Raw genomic sequence first — 26122 nt, forward strand, 5'->3', positions numbered from 1 at the left:
GTGTGTGTGTGTGTGTGTGTGTGTGTGTGTGTGTGTGTGTGTGTGTGTGTGTGTGTGTGTGTGTGTGTGTGTGTGTGTGTGTGCGCGCGCTACTGTATATAGATAACATTGACTTGACTTGACTCTTAATGTCATGAATTCAACCACATCATTGGTCTTCTTGACCCCAGGGTAGCATCCTCCAGTAGGTCAGCCCCTGTCTGGGGCGGTATAATGGGCTGTAACTGGAGAATAATGTTTCCAAGTAGTCCCTTGTGGTCTTGTCACAGTCTCCAGTGACATTTAGATGTTTCTCACCCCACTCATGGTGGAGTGCATTGGAATGGTCTGTGTAGTCTATTACACCCAGCCATAGCTGGTTTAAACTCGCTTCCATTTGTGGAGTCTCATGGGCCAGCGGGTTTCAGAACACTCTCTGAATAAACCATGCTCTCCCACTGCTTCTGCACCCTTGTAACTCTCTTCTCTTCACCAGTTCCCTTCTCTCCCATTCTTTGGGTACGGCCTCTTGCTTTTCAAGGCTTTTCTCTCCCCAATACCCCAGCCTCTATTTCCCTTTCTTTCCCTTCCGCCTTCTATTCTCATGAAGTTTGCATTCCACACCTCCTCAGCAGACTGCACACAAAAGAGTCGAACACACCACTGCTGACCTGCAGCAAACATTCCAGTCCTCTGGAGCTTTTTTCACACAGCCAGAGCCCAGCCCTCGAGCAGCCCTGGCCACAGTCTGCCTGTACACTAAAATCCTTAGTGTCTCTTGGAGTTAAATTAACACTTTACTATCTATTGTGTTCAATGAGACTTGATACAAGTAACAATGATCACACACACAGAACAACCAGTCACATCAATCCAATGCTATTTAATGCTATTGCATAACTTACCATATCAATTAATAAAATGTTTATGCGTAAGTCATTATAATGCTTTTACAGGTATTTAATCATTTAAAAACAAATCAACAGAACAGTCCATTAATGGCTGTTATTTGTCAAAGTGAGACAGAATGACAACCCATATAAACTTATAACAGAATGTTTTTAAATCAAATGGAAACAAGTGCTAAAGTAAAGCTTGCTCCACAAGCATTTGTTGATTTACACTCCGTACATAGACATTTGTCAATTAGCCTGTATTTGTCAGTGGCATGCAGGGGCGGTCGGGGGCAGTGAGTGGACAACAACAGATGCTGTATCCTCTGGCCAGAAAGATAGAGTCTCCATGATAGGTGACAGGATGGATGGGTGGGTGTAGATAGATAGACAGACAGACAGACAGATAGACAGCCAGACAGATAGACAGATAGACAGATAGATAGATAGATAGATAGATAGATAGATAGATAGACAGACAGACAGACAGACAGACAGACAGACAGACAGACAGACAGATAGATAGATAGATAGATGGATGGATGGATGGATGGATGGATGGATGGATGGATGGATGGATGGACGGACAGACGGACGGACGGACGGACGGACGGAGGACGGACAAACAGACGGGTGGACGGGGGGTGTTCATGGATAACTGTGAACATACAGTTGAGATAGTGCATGAAGAGAGGGGGGAGGAAATCAAATCATACAAGTCTCTGAAAATAGAAAAGCATGTGGCGTGGGAAAACATGTGTGGACTTGATTTATCACCACTCTTGCTTGCTCCTTTTGTGTCATTGTGCTCCAGTCTTCTCAGATTCCACAGCAAATAGCTGGGAGGCTGCTAGACACCACTGGCCGCCCGGCACCGCCTGTCCCCCCCTTCCCCCTCATGTTGTATTCGTCTATACACACCTGTCCACTTTCACCTGAGGCACATGAGGGGAGGAACATAAGGAACACCCCTGCCCTTATTCTGGCCCCTTTAGCACCATGACATCTGCCCAGACCACCACTCAGGACACGCTTAGTGACCCACTATAAACTATTACTGGGAATGTTTATAGGTAGAATGCAGGCGTTTTGCAGACACAAGATTGGCGCCATTTACGATTCGGCACATGTTCACACATCACACAAAAATCGAATATGCCACCACATTGCCTGCAAATATATGAAGTGTGAACGGGGTTTATGTAAAACACACTAAAGAAATAAACTCTACAATTCCAAAACTTAATGTCAAAAAATGTAAAATACACACTGCCTGTTTGGATTGAGTTTTTTTGCAATATACTCTGCAAACTTTTAATCTGTTATCTTATCTCTCTCTCCATTATTCAGAGGAGCTCTAAATTATGTACTGTGAGATATCAGTGATGAGAAACAGCTTTTTTTTTTGGCTGACATAATCTACTTCTATTTTGTCACCAGAACAGATATCGTATCACAAAGCAATGATAACAATCAAAATAAAGTAAACTGAGGGACAGAAGGTTATTTAATTTATTCTTATCTGTTCTTTATTTCTCCCATATCTGTCTTGTGCCTTTCACAAGCTTGTGGTAGAATTTTTCACAACAAGGCTAAACTTGTGTCCATCAAGCTTGATGGTTAGTGGCTGACCCTTTGTGGCAGTGACCAGAATTCCACTCATAAGTGAAATATGCTGCCCTGAGGGAGAATCTCTCCTTTCAGAGTCAGAAATGACGTCCATAAATAACCCTCAGTTCATCCTAGGAAGAGACACACACAGTCTATGGAACTGGGGTAGAGTTGAGATATAAAAGTATTTGCGTGTGTGCATAGGTGCATATGTATGTATGCTTCTCTCTGTGTGCTTTTGTTGTTGTTGGGTGTGTGTGTGTGTGTGTGTGTGTGTGTGTGTGTGTGTGTGTGTGTGTGTGTGTGTGTGTGTGTGTGTGTGTGTGTGTGTGTGTGTGTGGGGGGGCGGGTCATTCTCCACCAAGCCAGAGACTATGTTTTCGCCCCTGTCCATCGGTCCGTCCGTCCGTGCACCTGTGTGTGTGTGTCTGTGAACAGCTAATCTCCGGCACCATTGGATCGATCGGCGTGAAAATTGCACGCACTGTAGTCGCACACTCCCTGGAGCCCAGAGCAGAACTCTGCTTCACATTTTTCACATCGGCCCGTTATAGCGCCACCATGAGGCCAATTTTAGCTAAACACCCTTTTTGTTACTACTCCTACCGATTTTGTCCAAACCTCACCCAAATTGGGACACCAAATCTCTGTAGTCATGTGATCAAGATGTATCTGTCCGATTTTTCTGATTCCATACTGATTGACTACGATAGGCTTTCAAAGTTTGCGGTAGGGCCCTCTTTTGCATGAAATGCCACAAGCACCACTGGACCAATCGGCGAGAAACTTTGAACACACACTCCCAGTAGGCTAAGAAAGAACCTCCATCCCATATTCTTTAGATAAGTCATACCAACTTGCATGACTTGCACTCACAGTAGGCCAAGGAAGAACCTCCGCCCCAAATGTTTCACATCGGCCACATGCTGTCACTACAACAGCCCATTTCATGTTTTGGCCTATAACTATATCATAATTATTGTGATGAAGTATAATTTTACTGTTCCTGTGTTAACCTGATGGATGAGGAGATGGATTGTACACAGTTCTGGCTAGGTACAAAAGCTGCCAAATAGCCAAGTTTAACAATGACATAATCCAGATTTCAATCATTTTCAATGACTTGTGCAGCCTTGAATTAAGTATATTACACAATTGAGAAGCATGACATCTGTATACAACAGGCTAAATGCCAAGAATAAGGAATTCAATATTGACTACCAGTATAGATAGCAGGCCCTTGGTATGGTTCTGTCTCCTGCACTATGACCTGTTCATCAGACCCAGCTAGGGACACCAATCTGGTGTGAGATCTTATCTGGGGCACCATGACACTTTACAAAGTTTACAGCATCTAAAAGTAGGCGTGGAGTGGAGTCTTTGTTCATGGCAAAGTCAATACAAAATTATTGCAAAACTGAAGCCTCCAGTTTAAAATGAACTAATAGCCTAATATAAATAATATAAAAATGTATATTTAAAGTGCATTTAGTGCTATGAGCACTGGTCATAAGATCGCCTTGAGTGCGAGTTTAACTACACAGAATGAATCATGCACAGTTAAAGGGATATTTCACTTTCAAACATGTTGGGGGGGTCATTTTAACGTCTACTCAGGCTTTTGTGAGGACCCCAGAGTCAGGAACTCAAAAACTGTTTGGACCCCAGACAGCTTTTAACTTGCTTGATTCAGTATTTTAACCATGATTGATTCATCGAAAACACCCGTCCTTGGTTATGGTGACTGATATCTTGCTTTTTTTCATTTATTATATTTTATTTATATATTTTTGCATTTTCCAAAAACATTATTAAAAAAGAACAAAACAACACAGCCCCCGCACGCATTAGAAGGACAATATCTGTCACCAGAACCAAGGACGAGTGTTTTCAATTAAAGAGCTAGTGCCATGTTTTTGCACTTTTTCTGTTTTTCATGTGTCTATGAGGTTGATAGAACTTCATTAAGGCCCCCGCTGGTGGTTTTATGGTGTTTCATGTCTTCTCTGACTATTTGGAGTTTTTTCCTGGAGGCTGAAATCTTGAGGGTCAAACGTGCCAATAGAGAAACAGCCCTTTAGTGACATCACAGAGCCCCCCAAAAACATACCCTCCCCCTCATTATCATAACACAACAGGTGTGGGCATGAGGAGGAGGAGGGACTAGGACAGGTGGGTGGTGCTAAGGTGGTGGAGGAGGTGCTAAGGTGAGAACCAGGCATACTTAATGAACTGGAGGCGTGTCCACATAAACATTTCTTTTTAACAATTTCTGTACACTTTTTTTTTTTGGAAAAAAATCCTTACATAATAATAATACCTTATGATCAGGTTTTAGGGTTGAAAAATATCATGGCACTCCATCTTTAATCTAACATTACATGGTTAAAATGGAGTTTGAAGTTACAATGGGTTTGTATGAAGGGGCGTGTCTGATGAAATGAATCTCAAATATCTAAATACTGAATCAAGCAACTTAAAAACGGTCTGGGGTCCTGTCCTCACAAAAGCCTGAATAGAAGTTGAAATGACCCCTAACACGTTTGAAAGTGAAATATCCCTTTAAGTGGTGTACTGATCTCCACAAACCACCAGATGGCAGTAGAATGCAGCATATTAGGCTACAATACACGGCTACTACTACGTGAGTCACAAAAGTTTGACAATAATTGTGAAAATACAAATCCGATGTTCTGGTCCAGAACTTCTGAAGGACAGAATGTCTTTATTTTACTTTTAGAACTAAATAGGCCCTCATCCTTTGTAATTATGATTATTATTAATATATTAGCCTATTAGTTGTAGTAGTAGTAGGGTAGTAGTACTAGTCGTAGTAGTAGTAGTAGCTACCCAGGTAGAGGCCTAGGCCAGCAGAGAAGTGGTAGGCTAGTAGCCTAATAGCTAGTTTAGTATGATTGGGTTATTTTTTGTTGTTGTTTCTGCTGCTGTTCAGTGTAGCCTATAAGCTGCTTGCATATGGTCATATATTTGCTCATGCACAGACGCACGCGCGCGCGCACACACACACACACACACACACACACACACACACACACACGTCTCACACATACATACACACTGACACACTAGGGAATTAACTTAATTTCCAGGGTAGGCAGCACTTATCAGGGTGCAAATCTGCTGGTGACCGTGTTTGCGAAATGCCACGTCTTTCACCAAAACGATTTTATTGGACATGTGACTGAATTATACGCTCACATGGCCGCTGCTGTGGTTGCATGATCCGCTTTAGTTTTTTAAAGTCCGGTGGTGATCGGTCTCCGTCAGCAGCAACTATCCGGAGCCGAGGACCGACCAGCAGCCTAAAAGCTCACAGCCAATCTGGACGAATCATGGCGAACAGTGAACAAAAAGTTGTGCTGATCACCGGTTGTTCCTCCGGCATCGGGTTACGAATCGCCGTCACGCTGGCCAAAGATGAGAAGAAGCGCTACCATGGTAAATAAATACGCTTTTCTAGCCTAAATTGTTTCTTTGCTCATTTGATTGGACTCGTTGGTATAAGCATTTTATTCTGTGGCGTGTGCTTCATCCAAGCCATTTTCTTTTAACCACTTAAACCCCATATTATGGGTAACTGGAGTCCCCCAGGGCTCAATACCAGTGTCTTGTCTGTTTTCTGTTATTGAGGGGAAAGCTTTCGCTGCCGATCGACAAGCTCGCAATGCAATGCTTCTGTTGTGAGCTTGTCGATCTGCTATTTTCATCGAAGGCTTTCCCCACATTTTACGATGCTGGGGTTTAAGTGGTTGAAGTCTAAACTATAATATCAAAAGTCCATTCTCAATGCATGCAAGTCTAGCTCACCGCAAATGTGTGTTTTGTCTTTACATCCATAGAAATGTTAGCCTGTCGAATCTACCCTTTTGTGCAGAGACCACGATTCAGTCTTTCTTGATTCAATGTGAAAGCGCAGTGTTCCAGGGTAGGCTACGGCTCCGCAAGGATGCCGCTTCTTGCCAGGCGGGGATCATAAAAGAGGCTGCAAGTTCTCTTTCAAGTGACTTCTCAAGCACAAAGAGCCCTTTATCGCACAGAATTGTAGACCGCTGCTCCGGTTTAGTGCCGTGTCTAATGCGCCTATAGTTCTCTCACTGGAGCGAGTGTTGAAAGAGGCACAAAGTTTGAGACCTGTACAAGCGAGGGTTCACTCTAAAAAGCACGAAGGGCTGTTTGAAGTCTTCATCGGGGCTCAACGGGGTTCGGGTCTGTCAGTGTGTGACATTGTTCGTTTGTGCGTCTCTTCCAAGCCCACAGACATCCCGTCATTAATGTCAGTCTTGGGTTACGTTTAATTTTTGTCTTTCTTTTGGGGCAACTGGGGTCTGGGGATTCATTACCGTGAAATAGACGAACAACAAAAGCGATTAACTGCTCCCAGCGGTTTGAGTTGAATAACACAGACTGAACTCTGACCAGGTTTCTAGGAAAGAACGTCAGAACAAAGTGGTAGAGTATCTGCTCTAGCCTATACTCGACCACTTCATGGAGAAATTAAAAAGAAAAATACTGATTAAATAGTGCCATTGCCCAGAGTAATAATTAGCAGTCAGTGCATCTTGTGCCAACTTCAGAGAAACCCAAAAAAAAAACAGCACATGCAAGGCAATGTGGTTCATTCAAGAATGTTTAAGCTGCCCAAGAATAATTCCTGCAGGAAAGAGAACAATGGACCTCTTGTTCAAGTCTCTCCCAGTACATAAATCTCCTTGATGCTTCATGGACAGCCTGTTCTCTAATCATTAAGATCTTATTAATGCATAGCACATAGTTCATTTGATTGCACCAGCTTGATAGAACAAGTTGTGAGACACATACCACGTCTAATCTCCCTTTAAGCAGTCTCTAGATTGTTTTGTGCCCTATACGTTATGAAAAGAACCAGTTGGAAGTGGATTCAACTGATAAGGACAACAGGTGGACACAGGGTAATGTCTGATTAACTACAAAATAAAAATCCTCATTGTTATCCTGTAACTCTGAGAGTGTGCAAATGTAACCAAAATGAGCTTCACATGTCCATTTGGTTACACTTGTACACCGACTCTCAGAGTTAACGTAACACTCTGGAGTTTATAGTGTAGTTGTTTACACCACTGATAGCCAGCATGTAATAACCCTCTACCCCTGGCCTCCATTAGATAAGACAAGTTAGCACAGTGTGCAGACAACCTAACCCTGTTAACGTGGAAGGAATAGTGTCTTCTTGTCAACAACGTGCTGATTAAAAACTTGCAGCTGAGGTTAATATGTTTTCTCCCTGTATGGAGGTTAATGTTTCCAAGCGTACAAGGTTCACTTATGTTCTACAAATTGACCGGCACGGTCAAAGATGTGTGTGCTTGCTTGCATACGTGCGTTTGTGCATGTGACAAAGTGCTGATGCATGATAGATTCAGTGCAACTCATCTGCCTGTTTCCTTAATCATCAGTGAGTCAGTGAGGGTTAAGATGTGTTAAAGTTACTATACACTACACCAGACATGCAGATGCAGTCAATCACATACTGTCTGACTGTAAGGAAGTAGACTTGTAGACAACAGTTCCGGTACCATATTTCCAGTCTTTGGTATGACTTGAACAGGGATTGAACCTCAACCTCCCAGTCTCAGGGTGGACACTCTAACTAATCACAAGGCCAATGAGCTGGTTTTCTTACAGTGTGTCTGTGTACTCCTATGTCTGTCTCTCTCTTTCTTTCTCTCTCTGCCAGTAATCGCCACCATGCGGGACCTGAAGAAGAAGGACAAGCTAGTGGAGGCAGCAGGTGACACGTATGAGAAGACGCTCACACTGTTGCCCCTGGACGTGTGCAGTGACGAGTCAGTGAAGAAGTGCATCAGCAGTGTGAAGGACCGTCACATTGATATCCTTAGTGAGTGTGACCCACAGCTCACGTTTAATGTCTGCCCTTAAATTAGTTGATTTAACAAACAAACTATCATTACACCTAGGTAAAACGGAATCCATTAACCTCAGTAAGTAAGGCCACAGAGCAGGGTGGGTGACAATGTTATCACAAGGAAAGAAGAGATTACCCTATCTAGGTTGTATTTTAGATAACAACCTTTCCGGTGATTAAATGGCAACAAAAGTAATCAAGAAAGTCAACCAAAGAATTAAATTTTTGGGCAGGGAGGACACTAGCAACGTCATTTTGACTATGCATGCACCTCATGGTACTCTAACACCTCAAAGGCACCAAACAGACGCGTCGCTAGGTCTCTACTAGGTCGGGGGCTTAGCCCCGCAGGCAACGGGCACATGCACGCGCGCACAGCGCGCGTGCATGTGCCCCTCCTCCCGCGCGCGCGATTTTTTTCGCGGATTTCGCGGATTAGGGTGCTTTTTCCCCCGTTTTTTGTTACTTTATTTCGGTTTTAGGGTTAGGGTTAGGGTTAGGTTAGGGTGATAGATATATAATTAAAAAAAAAAAAAAAAACTTTTAATTTTTTAATTTTTTTTTTTTTTTTATTGGTGGCTTTGGACAAAACATTGGTGGCTATAGCCACCGAAGCCCACCCCTAACGACGCCACTGGCACCAAAACTACAGACCTCTCAAAACAAACTAGTCAGACCACTACTAGACGGTCACCTCACACCACCTAGCTCATTATGGTAGGGTGGGGTGGTTCAGGGTAGAGGACAGAGTACAGCAACCTCCAATGGGCCTGGTTTTCAAGATACTCAAGGGACCAGCGCCCATGTACCTGTCTAATTACTTCAAAAAAGTGATAAACGCCCACGGGCACAACACCAGAGCGAGCTCCACTGATCCCATTTCCCCCAGATTCGGCACAAACATGAATTCATTCTGCTATTATGCCATCAACAAGTGCAACTCCCTACCCTCCTTCAAAAACTCAAAAAGGACAATAAAGACAGACAAGTATAACACAGATTAAGACACAAGTCAAAAGGGAAATAAATAAAAAAATAGTAAGACAAAATCACATAATTCACAAAAGATACAAAGTAAAGTCAAAAGTCAAAATTAAACGAAACAGACACAAGACAACCAAAGCTACAAAAGGACACATACAAGTCAGGTTCATCACAGCACGAGATATCCAACATCATATGACCAAGTTTACGATGCAATATCATTAACATCAAACATTAAGAGGCATAGTCAGCTGATCAACATATGAGAGAATAGGCTGCCACACTCAAGTAAACTTTACCCCCCACTGTTTTTCTGTAAATATATCTTTACTGCTCCTATATTGATGATTTCTTGTATAGTATTGCATGTCTATATATGTCTTGATTAATTGAATACATAGGACCACAATGGAAGCAAGCCCTCAGGGCTTTTTGTGTTATCCTTTTAGCATTATTGTATAACTGTATCTGTACTTTTTTGCAAACTGTTAATAAAGCATTCAATCAATCAATCAATCAAACCATATGAACCCTAGCGTCCCTATTTGGGGCAAAGATTTGTCCAAAATACCTGACCTACAAGCTCACAACGCATTGAGTTTGATGAGTTTGTATACCGTCTATTTTCTGCAAACCAAATGAACCCGTAAAGGGCCATTCACACTGAGCACTATACTGGTAACTATAACGACAACTATCAATATATTGTTCACCATTGTATTTTTCTTTATAGTTGGTGTGAACTTTACTGTGCCCTCTGCAAAATCCTGAGTGTTAATTTAACTTGTTAAATTAAGATGAAGTTACATAGAGAGCCATATAGCCGCTCGAGGAATTCTGGATCAACCCGGATGTTGTGGAGAGATACTTGAGAATTTCTAAGATAGAAGTTTATTACATGAACTCACAGGAGCAGTACATTAACTACTGCGGAGCATGCCACACAATCATTGTACCCGTATGAGTGAGTGACAAATAAACCCCTCTTCTTGATTCCTGAATCACTTACACACTATTTACTTAGTTGATGTGGGTACCCCGATGGATCTATACCTGGCTCTACACCAAATTTCTCCGCTAGAAATAACCGATTTAGAAGCACTTCGTAGATTAATATATTTCTTACAATATCACAAGTGTCCTGTTTTTCCAGGAATTAAGGTTAATGAATAATACTGGTCCAATGCGACGCTGCTGGCATTATCTACCGTGAAATACATTTTAGCTTGCGGTGATGTCACAATGATTCGGTCTATACACAAATCCTGTATTAAAATTACTCTGTGATATCACAAGCTCTCTGAGGTTATATGGAGACTATTCTGGCACGCAGTGTGACCCGCCAAGTGGAAAGTCAGAAAATCAGCAAATCCCAATATATGCAGAAGCCTGATCAATATGACATCATAGTAACAACATCATAGACTGGCCTGGACTCCATATTTGGGCATGCCTTACAGGGAACCCCATATATGGGCTTAACATGGACAGACAGATACAGAAATGGCCATTCCCAACTAGCATCATTCCCGTCCTGGATTGTTCCCGACTTGTGTGGTCCCCAAGTAGGGCGGTGCCCAAAGGGCACCAATCTAGTAGATAATAAGGACAGAAACACAGTGAAGTCAGTGATTTAATTTAATTAGCATGTCAATTGACTCGTGTCTCGTGTTTGTGTGTGTGTGTGTGTGTGTGTGTGTGTGTGTGTGTGTGTGTGTGTGTGTGTGTGTGTGTGTGTGTGTGTGTGTGTGTGTGTGTGTGTGTGTGTGCGTGCGTGCGTGCGTGCGCGCGCGCGCGTATGGGGGGTATAAAAGCATGTTTGCACGTACAGTATTTGCTTGTGACTTGGGATTTAGGGGACAGACAACAAAAGGCAGCTTTCACTATATGTACCAAATGAACGGATGGCCATTGTTTCAGCTTGTATTTTTCTCAAATTTGGATGACATTTCTACCCACAGATTTACATTGTGAGTGGAACATTGCAGAACTAAACTTGCTTAGTTTGCCTATTGTCTGGCTTTGAATGACTATGGCCTTTCTGTTGTGTCTGGTTGTGGTATTTTAAAAGCAGCTCCGTCTGCATGTGATAAAGATTTAAGTGAGAATAAGAGATGGAAAGCGAAAGCCCATTTGCAGTATATTACCTAGTCCTGATACCCAATGAAGAGATGACCATTGTTTCAACTTGTATTTTACCCTCTGGTAAAATCTGGATAACGTTTCTATTCATAGACATCCTGGTACCTACTGCCCCCCCCCCTCCCCCCTCCATCCTAACTCTCTTTCCCCCACTATGTTATTACACAAGAGCTAAACGTTTTGTTTGCCACAGACCGGAGCTTTGGTTACATCACAACTCTCTGTTGGCGTTGGTCATATACTGACACCTGGTGGCAACAGCATCTAATGCCATTAGCAAAGGCATTTGAAAATCTTTTACATAATCTCGTAAAACCAATTGAACTCTGACATTGTATCATTGGCTTTACCATTCATAAGCAAAGAGACTTATTGCAACAACTACAATACAATACAACAATAGGTTTCACATTTCACATTTGTGTGTGTGTGTGTGTGTGTGTGTGTGTGTGTGTGTCTGTGTCAGTCAACAATGCTGGAGTTGGCTTGCTGGGGCCTGTGGAGAGCATCAGCATAGAAGAGATGAAGAGGGTGTTTGAGACAAACTTCTTTGGTGTGGTGCGCATGATCAAGGAGGTTATGCCGGACATGAAGAAGAAGCGTGCCGGACATATCGTGGTCATGAGCAGCGTCATGGGCCTTCAAGGTTTGAAATGGGAACAGGAATGAGGCAGGACAGAGCATGGTGGTGGTGGAGGACAGTAACAATGTATGTTGTGGTGCCTACAGTACCACACAATAACAGATCAGGTTTAGCTTTGATAACGGGGCAGTATTGCATTTTAATTTCTTGTTGCTTGCCAATAATTCACAAAAAGATTACGTCAGCCTTTTTGATAGGATTGCATTCCTCAAAACCCTTTTAAAATATATATATCTTAAACACCTGGACATCACACAAAACATACCACACTTCATCAAAATGTTATTCTGAAGTCTCACTTAGATTTTATAATATAGGTCCATTGTGCGATAGGCTAATCCCCCCCAGCCTCATGTGTGTAAATGCATACAGTTACTTATAGATTATGTTAGAACTCAGAATAGACCAAAATTTCGAAATGTGCAAAGTTTTGTGTGATTAGGTGTTTACGATATATCTTAAGGGGCCTCAGACTTCAGTAACATAGGCTAATCCCCCCCAACCCCATGTGTGTACGTACATGCATACAGTATGTGACGTACTTATGGATTATGTTAGAACTCAGAATAGACCTAAATTTCGAAATGTGCAAAGTTTTGTGTGATTAGGTGTTTAAGATATATATTGAGGGGCTTCAATAACAATCATATAGACCTCCATAGCCTACATCTCATTACGGAAACATATATATCAAAACATTTTATAAAAGGTTTTGAGGAATGGAATCCTCATTACAAAGAACCCACATTTAAAAAAGGCTAGTATTGGCCCTTAAATGTCCTCTTTGTCACATTTTTATGAAACTTCATAAAATACCTGTGTACTTCTACTAGTAATGCTAACTGCCAATGCCTTATTTGATAAGATAGGGCTGTGACATCCATGTTGCTCTCTGTGTTCTGGGTATAGGTGTTGTGTTCAATGATGTCTACACTGCCTCTAAGTTTGCCATGGAGGGATTCTGTGAAAGCATGGCTGTACAACTGATGAAGTTTAACATTCGGTACGTTGTCCGTCATCTCTTCCATCACACCTTTCTCTTGCACTTTTAGACCGTCATGTGGTTCCTAAACCATTCCGGTCGCGTGAATTCACATTATAATGTGTTTCCTGCAGACTGATCTGGCCCCAAGCGCTGGGTGGGCGTTTTGCAGAAACCAAAAAGTGGAAGAGCCAATCAGAATCTTCCACTTTTATATAATGTGAATACACGTGACCGGGATCGTTCACCAGGCTAGACATATAGGACTTACTATACTCTCACTCTCCCTATAGGTTGTCTATGATTGAACCTGGTCCAGTGCATACTGAGTTTGAGACCAAGATGATGGCAGACGTGGCTAAGATGGAGTATCCGGGCGCAGACGCAGACACAGTTCGCTATTTTAAAGACGTTTACCTGCCATCCTCCATAGATATTTTTGAAGCCTTGGGTCAAACACCAGAGGACATAGCCAAGGTGAGTGAACACATTCCGAACTCACACTTAGTCCTACGACGACGTATAGATTGTGCTTAAGTCTGCCCAATCAGTATTCATATGTAATTAGCAGACTTAGTGAAAATCTCATTCAAATTCCATAAAAGATTCACCCATCAATCTGAAAAATACATTCATGTTTTGTTTTTTGTGCTTGTCATTCTTCTAGTGCACGAAGAAGGTTATTGAATCAAGCAGCCCTCGCTTTAGAAACCTAACCAACAGCCTGTACACTCCCATCGTGGCCTTAAAGTACGCTGACGAGACGGGCGGCCTGTCGGTCAACACGTTCTATAACCTGCTCTTCAACTTTGGTCCTCTCATGCACATCACCATGAGCATCCTCAAGTGCCTGACATGTAGCTGCCTGCGCAGACGCACCATCTCCCCCAACTGAGGGTGGAGGGGCAGGGAGGGGGTCCCCAGTTTCGACTCTCCCACCTGCCTGCACTCCAAAATCCTGTGGCTGGGGTTGTGAGCCAAACCAGGACTAGAGCTGGTGTCACAGAGGCCGGAGGGTCCTCGTAGTACAGACGCTACCATGATAAGCTCTTCCACACAACATGCACGATTGCACAAATTCGTCATAGACATGTTGTATACTGACTGACTGACCTCATGCAAAACATACACAACATACACATGCACGCACACAAACACATACAAATTATAATAGAGCTGAGGGCTTACCTCAGTCATACCTATATGGGTGTAGCCGAATGTAAGTGGTTAAATGTGTCTTTGTCTTTACAGAGACAATGCACAGAGAAAATGATGAGTCCTGTGGACAGAAAACAAAGCACAAAAGAAAACTCAGTTACAAAGAAGACGGGATAATTAACAGACCAGAATAGCACATCTGATACAGAACTAAACTCTCAGGCTTTGCAGGAGGTAAACATAATATGACATAGTCAAATAAGAAGATAGCTGGCTTAATTGTGCTGTGCTCTTGATTTCATGTAAACTTAGCATTGTTCTCATGGTCATATCTGCTGTTGAATCATATTTCTGCATCATTTGTTCAGTTGAATGTTTGCTGTTCTTAAATGTTTATGAGGTACTAGGATGGATCTCATTTTAATGTAAAAAAAAACTAAATGTAGAAATAAAGCAAAACAATCTGGTTTTCTCTGAGAGATATGTGTTTTTAAGTATTGCTTGATGAAATGTATCTTTTTTGATTAATACAACCTACACTCAATGGTATGCAACAGGCAGAACTGATGTACCAGTAATAATAGGCTGCCTGGCCCGGCAAATGTAGATTTAAAACATTTTTAGATTCATTTTATTTCCCACGCTTTAATGTGTAAACAGAGAATCGACCCCCACTTGAAGAAAGCATAGCAGGCTATACCAGTGGTGGAAAAAAGTACTCAAATTTTTTACTTAAGTAAATACTGCAGTAATACTGCAAAGTAGAAAGTACTCATTATGCAGAAATTGCAGAATGTCCCATTTCACAAGTTTTCAAATGTATAAAAATCTTTTGAAAATAGCAGATCTACAATTCACAATGCGTCACATCGTCAACTTGTAGATCGACTATTTTCAAATGGCTGAAATGTACATAGGGCTGAAGTGGGCAATGCTTGCATGTTTTGTAATAATAATCAAAATCGACAAAGCAACTAGTAACTCGTTTTCAAATAATCAGGCATGCAAACAGCCCCAAGGTGAAAAAGGTGACAACATATTGTTTTCTTTCGGATCAGGTGTCACACAATTGCCCTATTTGGGTTCAAAAAGGTGACTGTAGCTGAAAAGTGACACTTTTGCATGTCTGAATAATTGTAGTGGAGTCAAAAGTACAACATTTGCCTCTGAGATAATTGAGTAGAAGTAGGGCCTAAAAGTACTGAAAATTGTACTTAAGTACAGTACTTGAGTAAATGTACTTAGTTATTTACACACGTGAGTGACCACTGGGCTATACATTTATCCCAGTGCCATCTATTAGAGAGTTGCGCCAACTCCGTTCACTTCTTCGGGCCAGGTCTTCTACATACACATACATCGGCGAATAGTGACAAATCCCTAAACCGGAAGTTCATGGAATGCATTGAAGTCGACGGCTCCATGTCACTATTTCCAGCTACATAAACCACGTGACCGACGCTGTTTCTGACCCCTCATTGGCGCAACTCTCTAATAGAAGGCTCTGATTTATCCATGTTGACAGTGACAGGCAGCTCATCATGAATCACAGCAGGCTGCCTGCCCTGTGACCTCTGAACCCTGGAAGATGCCATACTATTGCCATCATTGTGCCATCTTCTCTTAAGTCAAGCAGCTACAACTTCATTACAGATAAGAAGACACAGCGGCTTTGCATTGATGAAACCAAACCGGGTAGGACGCATGCATGGCTCTCTTTACATGCCCAACTTTCAACTTGACTATTTTAGACTTTTTTGGATATAAATGACATTTTTCTCTCGCTAGCTAGCATGTTAAATGTTTCGCTAACTTCACATTCAAGTAGGCTGCACTAGCGCACAACGCGAAAACAATCAACAATCAATTACACTAAATGTAAACAGGAAGTAAACGAGGGTGAAAAAATGGCGTTCGGCCACAGACGGCATTAAAACACTTCTTTATTGAAAGATATGGATTATTACATTAAACTACTACTGCGTAGAAGTAGTTAACATTTGGGGCTTTGGGTTGAGCACCTTTATTTTCAATTTGTACACGTTTGGAATATCTGAGGGGCATAGTGCAGAAAGTCCAGGTCTCCATGGGGGGTGAACCCTACAACTCTCGTAGATTGAAAACGTCAGAATCATACGTCTACGAGGGTTGTATACTACAGCTAGTGTTGTGTGGGTAACCGACATGTAACCTGTTGTGTGACCTAGAAAAATGCATAGAAAGCAGTGGTGTAAAGCAGTACATTTACTTAAGTACAATTTTGAGGTATTTTGTACTTTATTGGAGTATTTTCAATTTTCAATACTTTTACTTCTACTCCACTACAATCTTTTTTTTTTTTTAAGTTTCTAGTTACTTGGTAGATTTAGAGTATTATTACAAAACATATTAACCACTTCAGCCCTATATATATATATATACATAGGCCTACATTTCGGCCATTTGAAAATAGCCCTACTATGGCCCTCCTAATCACAGCAGTAATTCAATTATTTAATTCAATACATTTATTAAAAAAATATCGGTTGATATTATGTTGAAAAATCTTTACCAACCTATTATACCAAGCTATTATGTCCTCTCTGTCTGCAATATCCATGACGCACCAGCAGGGGGCAGTGGTTCATTGTGACTTCACCCAGAACTTAGCGCAGTGTGAGACAGTATCGTTTGCAGTATTGTGATGGAATTTGTCCTACAACATGATGACATAGCATGACATAGTATTTTGTCAATTGAGGCGAGCACCCGGGCTGAAATATTGTTTACCAAATAGCTACATTTTATTGTAATTTAGACAATAATGCCAATGCCATCCCTTTTGTAGCCTATATGGACACTTTCTGACTGTGTGTGCAGGAGACTTTACAGTCAATGTTTTCCCCCAGCATATTTATTTTATAGGATCCAACAAAGCAACAACACAGTATAATTTATTAATTTAATTTGGGTGAATTTGTAATTTTTTAAAAAGACTTCTGGTCATTCTGGCTTGAATATTAATAATAGTGTTTGACAGGCAGCTAACAGGTTTTATTTGGAATACTGAATATCCTATGTGCTGCAAATTTAAGATAAACTCTGACACACACAGTCTACAGATAAGGCCTGCGGATGTGTGTGTGCCTGTATTTATGTTTGAGTATGCATCAATGCTGCAAATGTGTGAAAGCATGAATGGGTTTTTGCATGCATGCCAAGCTAGAGAGGTCTGCTGAAGAATCTAAAGAGGTCAACACTAAGGCAATGCTTTTAGCATTATAGAACAACATTATTGTTAGGGTCTAACAATAAAGTTGTTGTATACGCTACACGCATTGGTGGAGTTTTGACCTCTTTAGACTTTTTCCCGTCCCCATGCACCTTGAAAGTAGGTGAAGTTGTGGCAGCAACCCCTACAGTGCTTAATAGATATAAAGAGGTCACGGCCTGGTCCCCAATTCAGCCCCCACCCCTAGACCCCCACCCTTCTCTCTCTCTCTCATACACACACACACACACACACACACACACACACACACACACACACACACACACACACACACACACACACACACACACACACACACACACACACACACACACCACCCTGCTTTGTGCCGTGTGAGAGAATGTGACCTGGTTCCCATCTCTGAGGAGGGGTGAGCCCTGTTAATGACGGTCTCCTCAGACACATTGCGCACCCCGGAGACTCCCTCTCCAGCTGTCCTCCTCGGTCCAGGACCCCCTGGTCCTAAGAAAGAGAGAGAGAGAGGGCTGGTCCGGGTCCAGGGTATGCCCTCTCCGCACTTATCCCTCTCTTCTCCTACCCTTTCTCTCTTACCCTCTCCTACCCTGGCCCTGTCTGACTTCTCTCATCAAGCTCCAGCGGTGTGGGGGCTAATCAGAGTGAATTAGGGTCTCTTTGGTTACATTTGTCCCCTTTCAGAGTTACAAATGGATTCATACACACTGAGTTTTTTTTTCATTTTTCTGTGTTCAACTGGTTGCAGACCTGTAGCGGGTTTGAGAGCAGCGTACATTGAGCACAGCTCTGAAGCGCTGCGTATGTGTCTTCATCAGAGGCGACAGCTCCGTACAATGGGACAAAGACCCTGTCAATCACAATCAAATTGTGTGTGTGTGTGTGTGTGTGTGTGTGTGTGTGTGTGTGTGTGTGTGTGTGTGTGTAGGGGGGGTTCGTCCAAGAGGGTTGGGGGAGGAGCCTGTGCGTCCTGAATGTTTTAGGGGAACACCGGGGCCCGATGTGGGACGACGCTGAAGGCCCAGGGCCGAGGGTGTAGTGGGCCGTGGGGGGGGCGGGGAGGGGAGAGGGTCTGTATTTGGGAGAATGAGGGATGGGGTGCCCAGACCTGAATGGAAGACCTGTTTACTAATTGAATGAAAACAGGAGTTAGAGCAAGTCCCATTAAACAAGAGCATTATTCCTATCAAACCATTGTTTGTCTATCTTTGTTTCAAAATCAAGAGCATAATTGTAATATAATCAGGGGCAGCATGACTTGGTCCTGTGACCCTGTCACAATTACTGAGGCAGTAAACACACAGGCCTCTCCGGCACGCATATAATAATGGCAATGACGGGATTGGGTTTCAATTAGGAGAATAAGCGCGTAGTACGTACACAGAGTGACGGAAAATGAGACGTCGAGGACACAGAGAGAGAAAGGTTTGAAAATGACCGTTGGGGTTCTCGTGGCGGACGACGTTGCTCGCTTGAGTGAGTCATCTGCCGTCTCCTTCCCAGTTCAATTCACTTCAGCATTCTTGTCATGTCTTCTCCCCACCATCAGCACCAGAGCACTATGCCTGATACTGCAACAGAGGTTAAACAAACAGACTGGGGTGGGGGGGGGTTCAAAACAACATGAACCAAAAAGAACATTGGAGGTCAAGGTGTAGGAGATTGGAAAGAAAAAGAGACAGTCAGTGTAAGAGACAGACAGAGAGAGAGAGAGAGGCCGAGGTCTGAGGCTGTGAGATCCCAGCATTAAGTAGAGCTTGACAGTCTAGACAGGTGCTTCAGTCTGATCCCAGGTCAGAACGTGAGTCGCCCCTCCTTTGCCGCATTTTACTTCCCCCCTCCAATGGGGAGGATATGTTCTGAATAGAGTCGGGGATGCTAAAACACATGAACCTTTCATTTGATCATCTTGAGGCCTAATGAGACAAATGTAGCCTACACCATTGGTTCTCAAAGTGGGGTCCGGAGGACCCCAGGGGTCCTTGTAGATCTGCTATTTTTGGAATCTTTTGAAAAATATCGTTTGGAATATTTATATTTTTTTAACACAAATCCTCTCTTCTGGGGGTCCCTGGCACAAAACATTTTCAGATGGGGTCTGCGGCCAATTAGATATACATTCGGGGGTCCTTGACACGAAAAAGGTTTGAGAACTACTGGCCTACACCACCAACACCAGGTCCAGGTCAGCAGCCGTCACACAAAAATGTGTAGCTGTGTGTGCAACTGCAGAGGTGCCCACTTGGGACACATCATTACCCATAGAGCTGATTTGGGGTCTGTGGGGAGCAATCAATCTCTATATAGTCAAAACAGCAGAAACCCTTGAGTAGCCCCGTGGCTCTCCCCTGCCTGTCCCGGGTCCATTAGGGCAAGAGTGACCATGGGGAGAAACAAACATACACATTCTGTCTGTCCCCCGACCCCTGCATACCCATCTTTCTCTCTCTTTATGTCTGCCCATGACTCAAGTCATCTCCATGATGCTTGATTTATGCATCGTTGCGCACTGGTGTCGTGCTCTGAAAATGGCAGATCTACTTAGCACCACAACACGTTGTGAGCTTGTAGACTTGACTATTGACGTCATGCGACACCAGCACACAACAAAGTATAAAGGTCTTTTCACATGGGGAGCGATTGATGTGCCTAGTTATTCATTTTCTGTGAGAGGCTAGCGGGCAGGTAGGGAGGCACAGGCTATCTGACAGGGTATAGCAACAAGCGGGTGCAATCCCGTGAAACAGCCTGCACCCGGAGTTGAAATGTGTTGAACCTTTTTCTATGCGACACGTAGAACTGCATCTATTCACATGAGGAGTGCAGTGTGAATATATTTGTTGGTACGCAAGGGTCATGTTGCTCCTCGTGTGAAAGGCCCTTAACTCCTCTGTGCAGTGACCCGACGTAGGACACTCATTTATTCACATATGGACTGGAGACAGGGGTCAACATCCCTCGTTCCAGGAGCTGCCCTGAAGGCCGCTTGGAGTCGTTCAGACCACAAAACACAATCAGAAGAATCTTGGCTCCTGCCGGCCAATCACACATGGAGCTTTTTACACACACAGAACAGCTATTGTTACCACGATTACAACATCACTGTTGTCCCTCTTTCACCGCTTCTCCTCCAGAACATAAACAATCCGGCAGGAATTTCCAGGCGTAAGGACCGAACCAGCCAGCCATTGTATCGCTGTTGCGCACCGCGCTCTCTCTCTCTCTCGCTCTCTTCGCTCTTTCAAAACCACCAGTTCCAACGACCGTGAAACTCTGTGATTAGAGGGGGCCAGTCTGCGTTCTGCCATTACAATCTAGCAATGGGGGGGGGGGGGGGATTATATGCTTGTACCCAGCTTTAGAGGGTGGCGTAATCTGAACTGCGGTTGCCGCCCTTGTGTAGAAATATAATCCACTTGCTGTTTTCTTTATTGTGGACACTGAGGTAAGACCGGTACTCTCCCCAAACCAGGAAGTGGGGGAGATTGATTGCAGTCCTGCTGCTGTCAGTCCTCAGACACAAACAGGCAACACATGCAGCCCGACGCACGCACGTGCACCCATGCACGCGTACCTCAGTCTTCTGTCACTGCAGACTGAATGGACTCCTCTCTTTGCCTGTTGTCGCAACGCATTGTGAGCTTGTAGATCTGCTATTTTTGGTGCGCGACACCAGCACGCATTGAAGTATATATAAATCAAGCCGTAGACTCCATTCTCTGTACATTATCTTGTGTGAAAAGTGTTATCCTTCCCTGGGTCTGTGACCGCTTTGGCTGCAGTTTCTCTCTCCCAGTGTCTTAATTAGATGTCTGGAAAGCAGCAACGGAGAGACTGGAGAAGTGTTTATATTTGTAATTTACATAGGAAATAATGGTATGCTTAGCTCTCTGGTTTGACCGAGACCAAAGTGGAGGGATTCTTTTCATGAAAGTAATGATTATCCTCTTTGCTCGTTTCCCAGGATGTCTGTTTCTCTGTCTGATTGGGTCGACACTCGACAGACAGTGATATGCTGATGGAAGTGCCTGTGAAAGTATGCGTGCGTGTGTGTCCGCGCATGTGCGCTTGTCTTGTTTAGTTATCAGAACCAAACAACCAGCAATTATAGAAAACGTTTATGGGGTTGGGGTTAAGATTAGGCATTTATGGGGGTTTAGAGGTTGGGGTTACCGGCTGGGGTTAGGTTTAGGTTAGGGGTTAGGGGTTAGGGTTTGGGTTAGGATTAAATATGTTTTTTTAAATATATTTCCCAGCCTCTGCCATGTCTCTCCTAATGGGAGATAGATGGATGGATAGATGGATAGATGGATAGAATCACTCCAAACTTCTGCCATGTTTCTTCTAATGGGAGAAATACACCATCCCTGCCAGAGAAAACCCTGCACTGCCATGGATCTGATCCATGCACCATAGCCAACCATAAAGATGAGAAGCAAATGGGGGTGTGGTGTGGGGGGGCACACCCGGGCTGGCAGCAGGCCTGCGCTCAAACCAAAGAGGCCACATCATTGTTTATTCAGCTTGAGGGCATTGCGTTTGGCAGCCGAGCTGGGGGGAGGGAGGGGGGGGGGGGGACGACATTCAACATGTAATTCCATAAATAAAAAAATAAAAAAACAACCACGGCAGGTTTTGAAGTCAGGGATCACTGAGATGCACAGACAGTCGATAAAAATGTGAAACTCATAGGCACACTAGAAAGTAGTTGGCCTCCAAATTGGGCACCTTGTTCAAGCTGATAAACAGCATAACTTTGTGCAGCATTCATGGATGCACAGGGGCATTCTTTTTTCCCCCCAACCAAAACAAAAGAATGACCCCCCCCCTGCCTATTGACCGTGAAGAGATGTTTGTAGTTTTGTCCCCCAGTGAAAAGATGTCTTTGTTGGTTATCTACATTGGTGAGCTGCCTTCCATTGGCTCAGCAATCAGAACACAAACACGCCTCTGTCATTTGGCTCCTCTCCCTCTATTTCCAGTTCTCAACCTCCCTCCCTCCCCCTCTCTCTCTTTCACTCCCTCTATCTCTAACCCTCCACATCTCCTCCTCTGGAATGTGTCATCTACCGATTCTCTCTCCTCCCTATCAAACTGCTCCGTTTCTCCTTGATTATGTCACAACTTCCCGACTGCCTCCCACCTTCACACCGGCCTCTTTGTTTTCTCTCCTCTATCCGTCCTCCTTCCGTGTATCTCATCTCCACTGTGTGGATCTCTCCCCAGGGTGCTCGCACTAAGGCCTGGCATACATTAGATCTGCTTGTCTGCTCACAGCCTGGTTTCGGTTGCTGGAAAGCAAGAGCTGGGATGAAAAGTGAATCCCAATGGGAGAAGACTTCTCTTAGATCCAGGTGGTTGCGTCCTAATTGTGTTCAGACCGTTGAGTCACTGCTTCCTCACATTAAAAGCAAACAAACAACCAAAGAAAATCAACACAGTAAAATACTCTGTGTTGATTTAACTCAGAGAGTGTGAAGCATTTTGTATTCACCTTGGGTTCATTCAACAGGTATATGATGGATTACAAATGTGGTGATTTATATATCACAAGTGCCAATGACCATGTACAAAGACCATGCTCTTATATTCGATTACAAATGTGGTCACTGTTTGATTTGTATGGTAACCGGTACAGTGAGCTGGTATGGAAACTGGTACAGTGAGCTCTGAGACCTCTGGGCACCTTAACAAATAAAACATTACATTTGTTTTAATATTTTATTATTATGTTATATTACAAAACTTTTATGTATCAGGGCCAAATACATATAATATCTTTTTATGGCATTTAATGCCCAATATTTCTACAATTGCTATAAATTGCTAGAAACCCTGTGGCTCTCCACACCGTCCTCTCGCACATGGACAACAAGCTGCTGAAGGACAAATATGTACGTATGCTGTTCGTGGACTACAGCTCAGCATTCAACACCATTGTCCCAGCAATACTTGACAAAAAGCTCAGAGACCTAGGGCTACACCCAAGCATGTGCGATTGGATACAGGACTTCCTGTCCAACCAACATCAGGTGGTGAGAATGGGCAGCATCACATCTGACCCCCTGACCCTCAACACCGGAGCACCCCAGGGATGCGTGCTGAGCCCTCTCCTCTACTCCCTGTACACGTATGACTGCATAGCCACACATGTCTCCAACACCATCATAAAGTACGCCGACGACACGACAGTGATAGGCCGAATCGTAAACAACGGCGAGTCTGACTACAGAGATGAGATCAACTCACTGGCGCTCTGGTGCCGGGAGAACAACCTCGCTCTCAACGTCGACAAGACCAAAGAACTGATCGTGGACTTCAGGAGGCCGCGGAAAGACCATGCGCCCATCCTCATCGACGGTGCTGCAGTGGAAAGGGTCAGCGAGTTCAAGTTCCTCGGAGTACACATCGAGGAGGACCTTAAATGGGAGACGCACACCACACACGTGAAGAAAAAGGCTCAGCAGAGACTGTACTGGCTCCGCCGCCTGAATAAGCTTGGAGTAGGACAGCGCATCCTCAAGCTGTACTACAACAGTTCGGTTGAAGGCGTCCTAACAGGCTGCATCACGGCCTGGTACGGGAACTGCACTGCCCGAGAGAAGATCAACCTACAGCTGTCAGCGAGTAGTGCGATCGGCAGAGCGAATAATGGGAAGCGAGCTCCCAGCGCTTCAGGATCTGTACAAGAAGCGGTGCGTGGTCAAAGCCAAGCGCATCATTAAGGACAAGTACCACCCAAGTCACAGACTGTTCAGAACCCTACAACGACCGCGACCGGGCAAGGGGACCTACCGCAGTATCAAGAGTTCCACCACCAGGTTCTGGAATAGTTTTAACCCGTCAGCATGCTGAATGAAGCATGAGCCCTTTTCAGCAGCCTGACAACAGGCGGTACTGCCCAGCTGGTTGCAGACTTTTCTGGCTCTTCCTGAACACACCTGTGGATTATTATACCAGGAAATGACTTGGACTTATGAGGAATCATACCAGCGAAAAACCCTTCAGGTGTACAGTTTGTAACAAAAGTTTTAGTCAAAATGCTAATCTTAAGAAACACATGTTGATACACACAGAGGAAAGCCTTTAGCGGTACACTTTGTGGCAAAAGCTTTAGTCAAAATGCTAAAGATTACTTTTTGTTGCTCTCCCCTCATGGAGCTACTTGCGGATTATACCAGGGTCAGTCCACCCTTAGGTGAACACGCACTGACCCTCTGCACCTTAATCCCCATGTATAACGCACAAACTTGTTTTGTCTTTTTTTATTTTTTATTATTGCGCTCTTTTTTCTCTCTAAGCACCTTAGCGTCTATAAGTATATCATGCACAGTATACATACTGTACATTGCTGCTATGCTCAGGCACCTTAGTTTGTCTCTTATCTCAGGTACTTTGTAAATATGTAGATAACTTGTTTTTGGCCTTCTATTGTTCTCTTGTTGATCTCCTTCCCACTTGCCCCCTACCCCTCTTCTTCTTCTCTCTCCCCACTCTTCTTTCTACGGAATCTAACGTTGCGATGGGAGTGATGTACAAAAACGAATTTCACCCACTTTTTTACCTTGTAAACCTGTGATGTGACAATAAACCTGATTCTGATTCTGATTCTGGATCCCTGTGCATGTTCAAAACATAATAACAAGAAGAAGAAGAATATGTACAATTTATATTGCTTTTCTGAGTACTCAAAGTCGCTTTACAAAACAGCAAAAAAATAAAAAACTACTTCATTAGGAAAAACTAGTCAAAAGGTTAAATGCTATAGAAGTAAAGGTAAAAGGGGGGGATTAGGTAGGGAATGCAAGTCTGAAAAGGTGGGTTTTAAGTGTGGGTTTAAACATGGCGAGGGTGGGGGCATCTTTATTGTGAGCTGGGAGTGAGTTCCAGAGGGAGGGACATGTATACTTTACATTATTTCCGACCATTTTCCACAGCATACATTTATTCTTTATTGTTTTAGATTTTGGTAAAAATAGCCAATTTTACATTGAGGTGCCCACAATGTTTAGCTGCCCACTCGACCTGTATACATTTGTATATGCAGTGCCACTGACTGTGTAAAGAGATCATTCTTTGATGAATATTCTAGGCCGAAACGCGTTGCAGCCTGATGTAGCAAAATAAATGTAAAAAATTCATGTGAGATAAAGTCTTGCATTTTTATCCTTTGGAGTGCTGCTATTTCTACTATTTTTTCTCAGTTTTTTTATACTAATTAGGCCTATTGACTGTAGCTGAGCACCCATAGCGAAGGAAGCAATCAGAGATAGTACACCTGCTCTACATTTTTGACCATGTACATGCATTAGAGAGACATGAAAGAGAGGGAGAGAGAGAGCGATGTAAATTTATGTTTTCTCATGCCAATAACGCTCCTTTGAATTGAGTGCCAGGAAAATAGGGGAACAAGCAGCAGGGAGTTGTATTGTTAATCAAAATAGAAAAGATACCAATCATATGTGCTTTTGTGTATAGAGAAAGTTTAGATCTATTGAGCCAAGAACAATTTGAGCTATAGACAAATAAATCTGTGTACTGTACATACCACCACAAGAGTCCA

The 26122-nt window shown here is 43.3% G+C and overlaps 2 protein-coding genes across 2 annotated transcripts in view; both read left to right on the plus strand.

Annotated features, from left to right (window-relative positions):
• soul5 (heme-binding protein soul5) overlaps window positions 1–26122 on the plus strand; it is a 177205-nt gene that overhangs the window by 50658 nt on the left and 100425 nt on the right. The window lies entirely within an intron of this gene.
• On the plus strand, window positions 5550–14721 carry rdh8a (retinol dehydrogenase 8a). The gene is made up of 6 exons (XM_084071813.1): window positions 5550–5942; window positions 8218–8379; window positions 11999–12178; window positions 13085–13178; window positions 13451–13634; window positions 13825–14721. Exons 1-6 carry the CDS (start codon window positions 5723–5725, stop codon window positions 14050–14052), a joined length of 1068 nt encoding a protein of 355 aa, XP_083927939.1. The 5' UTR covers window positions 5550–5722; the 3' UTR covers window positions 14053–14721.

The sequence above is a fragment of the Gymnoscopelus microlampas genome, assembly GCF_963454915.1.
Source record: "Gymnoscopelus microlampas genome assembly, chromosome: 11".
In the NCBI taxonomy this organism is placed as follows: domain Eukaryota; kingdom Metazoa; phylum Chordata; class Actinopteri; order Myctophiformes; family Myctophidae; genus Gymnoscopelus; species Gymnoscopelus microlampas.

What these genes read in the sequence shown, in the direction of transcription:
- rdh8a (XM_084071813.1), top strand. Translation starts at nt 5,723, where the DNA reads ATGATCCGCTTTAGTTTTTTAAAGTCCGGTGGTGATCGGTCTCCGTCA. An exon ending in TGAGAAGAAGCGCTACCATG is followed by an intron (nt 5,943 to 8,217) that starts GTAAATAAATAC and finishes TCTCTCTGCCAG; the next exon opens with TAATCGCCACCATGCGGGAC. An exon ending in CCGTCACATTGATATCCTTA is followed by an intron (nt 8,380 to 11,998) that starts GTGAGTGTGACC and finishes TGTCTGTGTCAG; the next exon opens with TCAACAATGCTGGAGTTGGC.